The sequence below is a fragment of the Geospiza fortis genome, unplaced genomic scaffold (assembly GCF_000277835.1).
Source record: "Geospiza fortis unplaced genomic scaffold, GeoFor_1.0 scaffold23, whole genome shotgun sequence".
Taxonomy (NCBI): domain Eukaryota; kingdom Metazoa; phylum Chordata; class Aves; order Passeriformes; family Thraupidae; genus Geospiza; species Geospiza fortis.
This window is the reverse complement of record NW_005054303.1, coordinates 7,205,094-7,210,696: the sequence shown is the minus strand read 5'-3', so window position 1 is coordinate 7,210,696 and position 5,603 is coordinate 7,205,094. Positions and strand designations below refer to the sequence as shown.

The 5,603-nt window shown below is 39.5% G+C and overlaps 1 protein-coding gene across 1 annotated transcript in view; it reads right to left on the bottom strand.

Moving 5' to 3' along the window:
* Positions 1 to 767: 767 nt before the first annotated feature.
* ASPG (asparaginase) overlaps positions 768 to 5,603 on the bottom strand; it is a 24,877-nt gene continuing 20,041 nt past the window's right edge. Inside the window, exons 9-11 of the mRNA XM_031066188.1 lie at positions 2,930 to 3,049; positions 1,799 to 1,894; positions 768 to 935 (exon numbers count right to left, since the gene is read on the bottom strand). Coding sequence (XP_030922048.1) covers positions 768 to 935; positions 1,799 to 1,894; positions 2,930 to 3,049 — 384 coding nt within the window. The remainder of the gene's footprint in view (positions 936 to 1,798; positions 1,895 to 2,929; positions 3,050 to 5,603) is intronic.

Here is a 5,603-nt window from a genome sequence, read left to right as displayed (position 1 = left end):
GGCTCTATGAATCCCCAGGCTATACAAACTAAATCTTAGAAAATTAAATTCTGATTACTGATAACTTTTATATTCTGTGATATGGCCATTCCTTAGGACTACACAACATGGAAGAGACCAGTAAAGAGCAAGTCCATGACTACCATTCAAGAACTGCTGACATTCATAAGAGCAGGAAGAGGAAATCCACAAAGCAGGCAGAACCATGCAACCATCCCATATAATTATGAGTGGGTGGAAGAGGAAAATCAAAAAACCAGTCATCCAGCAAGAGACTCAGGAAAGCACTGGTGGAAGGAGAAGATTAAAACATGTCAACCTACTGGTATATTTTGTGCCAACTGAAACAGTCTGGTCTTGATGAGAAAGGGAAGGGCAGAAAGAGAACAGACAGCCCATGGTCCTGCACTCTCACTTCTGACAATCAAAAGGACTGATCAGTTTGGCTCTGTTTTATAAGAAAGCTTCACAATAAAGAGTGGAGCCCTGAAATTATGGACAAAGTCTTGGCAGGAGGACAGCAATAATTACCTTATGCTAAAATTCTGCATGCATACCAAGTTGTTTGCTTTCATTCTACATTATTCAAAAAATCTTTTCATTTGGGCTAGTCACATCCTTTGAAATAAGCAGATATGTGTTATTTTAACTGCTGTCATTTACACATGACTGCTGAGACCAGACAAGACCAGAACACAGGATGGATGGAGTTGAAATCAAAAATGGCAGAAGGTTTATAAACCTTATATGGAGGAGCACATGAATTGTTACCTGAACTTGATGGCATTCATCAGTGGGGTAGATCCATATCTGTCTCTGGCATAAACAGTTGCACCAGACATCAACAAATACTCAACTAAGGGCAGGTGCCCTTCTGAGGCTGCAATGTGCAGGGGAGTTCGGCCGTCGTAGTCTCCACAGCTCAGATTTCCACCCTACAAAAGGACACATCCTTCACATGCCAAAAAGATAATGGCTGCACATCAAGCTGTTGTAAACATCACACAGTAGCATGTATGCATCACATTTTAATTCTGCCACCAAATAGTTAAGCCTGTCAAACATAAAGTTTATCTTGCAGCATTGTTTTAGTGCCAATAAAGATATTTATTCCACCTCCCGCATGTTTCCCACTGAAATATATTCTTTATTACTGCACACCATACAGCAGCTTTGTGCCTGTAGACTGCTAATTGTTCTTGTCTTAGTTAATTCCTACTTTCAAGATATATTTATCGTTTCTTGAGGCCCATTATCAAAATCTCAATAGTAGGGTAAACCAAGGCAAAGAGGGGGGAAAAAAAGAAAAGAGATGACAGGGAAATGCCTGTTTCTTCTTTGGGTATAACCCAAGTCAGAGGTCTGGGGAGAGACAGAAATTCTGAATTAGCACTGCACTATGTTTTGCTTAAATATAATTTTCAAGTTCTTTTTTTATTCCTGACAGATTTACATCCAAAAGGTGGATACTATGAATATGCATAAACAAAGTTAAGCAAAAAGAAAGCAGCACAAATAATTTTAAAGTGTTCCAAAGTTAGCAGATAAGAACTTGCATTTTAATCTACCGGTATTTTCACAGTTCAAAAGAAAATGTAAACAGCTGAAAACCAGAGAAGGACAAGAACATACCAGTTCTGAAAGGCAAAGACCAAGAAGTCTAAAAACCATTTGTAACTGTCATAGCACCTTGACTCTAAAACTTAGGTTGTCACTTTCCATGAGTATGGCTTCCTATCATCAATTACAGTTTTATTTTAAAATTAATGTTTTGTACACATTGTTCATTCTACATTACCATTTCTGCTATGGCTCTTAGTGCATCTATGTCACCCAGTTTAGCTGCAGCACAAGCCAAAGGTGGGATTAATGCATCTCGTACAGCTTCTAACTCCTGAGAAACAAATAAAATTAAACATTTAATATCAGCCTCGCTTCTAATGCAATTGACACCCAAGTTGTAAAAACGCTGCCCTTGCTTTCATGTAAAGTTTCCAAATTAGTTATTTGTATATTTAGAAATGGTAGCATTTATTTCTTGGAAGGAAAGAAGTCTTGTGTTTATCTTACATTTTGTCAGTCTCACATCCATAAGATTTATACTCCTCTCTGGCAAAACTACAAGTACCTGATATCTTTATAAACCATTTAAAGTGCACAAACTAATTGCCATCTCTGTACTGCCATAGCTACACATCAGTACAGTAGGAGAAACAGTGCTGGGGGGAGTTGGAAAAGACCATATCCTCAAGACTGGATCAATTTTATTAATGTTATCCCTCAGATATTTGTGTAACCTGTACTTTCAAACCTACACTGACAAGCCTCCTAGGCCCCCTGAATATTCTCCCATTTCTCATGCTTACTAAAGAAGAATTCAGTATTCATTAGTTAATAAAAATCCCATCCTCCCTGAACCTAAGTCAAGAGAAAAGTGAGTATTTGTATAACCAGTACTTTATTATCTAATTTATATTTATATTATATTTTCTAATTGGGCAGGACTACACATCACAAATTACACTGGTGTAATGCTTCCTTAGTATCAGCTTTCTATGACTGCATGTACAATTAAGCTGTTTTACCCATTATTATTTGGATTGCTCCAAACTGTCAATACATTTGACCACAAAAATATAAAGTAATTCTTCATATCATTGATACCCTGAATTAGAGCATCTGTCTGAGCCTTGTTATTGCAACCAGCCAGCCAAGAAAGTAATCCCAAGAAGGGGCTACAAAGGAGGGGGGGGAAACATTAATATGTTTTTAATTAAAAACATTTTAGTTATAGAATTGTCATTGTGTCCTTTCTCCCTAACTCCATATTCCAATTTTCTTTCAGCTTTGCTGTTCATCTTTAATCTAGGCTTATTTAACTCAATTTACAGCTTTACATGATACTAATTTTAAATATTTAAGTATATACCTCCTTGCTGCTGATACTTAGAGATTTGGCAATCACTTGAATAAACTTGCTATCTCTCAAAGAGATCTTGGCTCCTGTGGGTACAACAGTCATTTCTCCTCTTAGATTCTCACTCAGCATCTAAAAAGCAAGCAATCAAACCCTTTGTTAGCAGAGGAAAAAAATGGTGGTAGTCTAATAAAAAAATCCTTATAGTCAAGTTAGAAAACTGTTTGGAGGAATTATGGAAACTAATTGAATGCAGACAAAAGATTAAAGAAATAGTTACTGTCCCATGCAGACTGCACGTTTAAAAAGACAAAGGAGGGAGAGAGACAGGCAAACAAAACTTTCTTCCAAAGCAAAGAAAACCAAAATAAGCACATAACAAAACACCCCAAATTTTAGAATATGCGGACAAAAGTTCCCTAGTGGGGTAAGCTGCAGCCTGCTTAAAAACACAAAGATAATGAGTAATGAGCAGAGTGAGGCTTCAGACCAGAATATTCTGAAATGCTGCTGCCTCTTGCCAGCATTCACAAACCTCAGGACTCCTACACAGACTGTGTACATAGACCTCAAAACAAAGCCCAGTGCTGCCTGTAGACAGTCATGTATTTCCATGGGTTTTCAAACAGCTCCATTAGCCCTGATTTTGTTACAATTTGGACATAGATCCAGCTTTGAATGCAGAAAATCTACAGTAGTAGTAGTCATTCAGTATCCAAACAGGCATGTAACAGTTTGCAGGATGGGTGCCTCCAATATAACTGGGAAAAAACCCCAGATCAAAATGTAAAAAGGTCAGCCAAGTCATGTGTAGAAAGCACTTGAATAGGGCAATAAAGAAATGAAAATACTCTAAATGACAGACTTTGGGAAACTTGGAGAACACAGATAGAAGCCAGCCATCAAGAAAAAGCAACTAGTTTCCTCAATTCTGACCATTTTACACACTGGCACTCTTTCAGGAAAGGTTGCTGATGCAGCTATAAAGCACATAGTTATTTCAATTAGAATTTTAAAAAGCAGGATTGTGAAAGTTTGCAAGAAACAGATGTGATGTTGGCAGGAGGAATGCCCCAGGTTTACTTATGTCTAGGCATGCCCTTTATTAAAAAAAACCCTCCAAGAGCTGACAACACTATAGCTGTGTGCTGGAAGAGTCCCATATACATGTAAGTCAGAGAATACCAAGTGCTTTGGCACACTTTTAGAATTTGACAGGTTGAGATCATTGCTTTACACAGGTAACCTTAGCAATTGGCACCTGTGCTAAATGCACCCAGTGCAAAACCCTGTGTGCTTATTCAGTCCTACCAGCTCTTCAGACATTTGCATGTGTCTGGGGGCACATTCCTTGCTCTTCATGTTGAAAAAGAATCCTAAAATAACCACGCCAGCTTCAGGAGAGCTTCTGTCTCTTGGGAGACTATTGTTTGGTGATATGTTTAGCTGAAGATATTGCCACAGACAACATATTTCCAGGCTTTCTTCTTCTCCTGGTCTCTATAACTCATTCCTGCCCAGGCAATGCAGCATGCTGTTCCCTTAGTTGTGCCAGCACAATTGTTTGTGGGTCTGTACAATGATTCAAATGAGGAAACCAATCCTGCATAACTCAAAGAAATTGCTATAGTTATTTTGTTTTTCATACCATATAAAGGAGGTCCAGCACACCACCACACAAAAACTGCGTAGCACAACCAAAGGGCAGCACATGAAAATACAGAATTATCTTGTGACATGGTACCTAAAACACCTTATCATCAAATCCTCACCTGAGTAAGTCAGCTATCTCACTTCAGCAAACTGGATGTCAAATTAAGTTTTAACTCACACACCCAGGCAAGACTGGGAAGGTTTCTCCTGTCCCAGGTCAAATAATCTGCTGTGCAAGAAGATTAAAGCGAGCATTAAAAAAAAACCAAGGTAGTGCATGTGTGTTCCAGGGTCAGTGAGTATGCCAAAGGGGTCTCAGTGAAGAGCTGGGGTTTCTGAAGTGCAAATGTGTAGGTACACAGTTTGTGGTAATTGGGAGTGGGGCTGGGCCAAGCCTCATTCCCAATGAGGATGAAGAAAGCAGGTGAGCAGCATTGACAGCAATGAGCATGGGAGTGCCCAGGGGCACTGACCAACCACAAAGGGAACAGAGGGCACACAGATGCAGTGCATGAACCATGGGGGGGATAAAAGGCTGGGCTAAAGAACAAGAAGGATGGCTGCTTTAAGCTTTCTGAAATTGTATGGTGATACTTTGTGTGTTATGGCCCTCTCAGCTCCACCACAAATGTACAAACACATCCAATACCCGGGCTCCTCACAGCACTGTGTCACCTGCCAGGCATGTCCTTGTACAGAGCATGTTCTGGGCATCCTCACCAAATACACACACAGTTCCTCCTCCTCCTCTCATTTCTCAGCTTTAGCAAACAACTGCAAGCTCAGAGGCTGAAACTGTGTCTAAGCACAGCAAGTGGTACTTTCAGCCACTGCACTTAGCATCACAGGTATCCAAATATGTTTGTCTCAAGTGTTGCTACTGGTTGGAAGATGTGGAGCATGAAATAATGATCAGGTTTGTTATGGTTTTAATAAAAACAAAGCACCATCATGAGATACACATGTCCCTGCAGTGTTAAGTCTGGAGAGTGACTCATCATGATGTCATCTCCCAAAGTGTCAGGATTAAGAT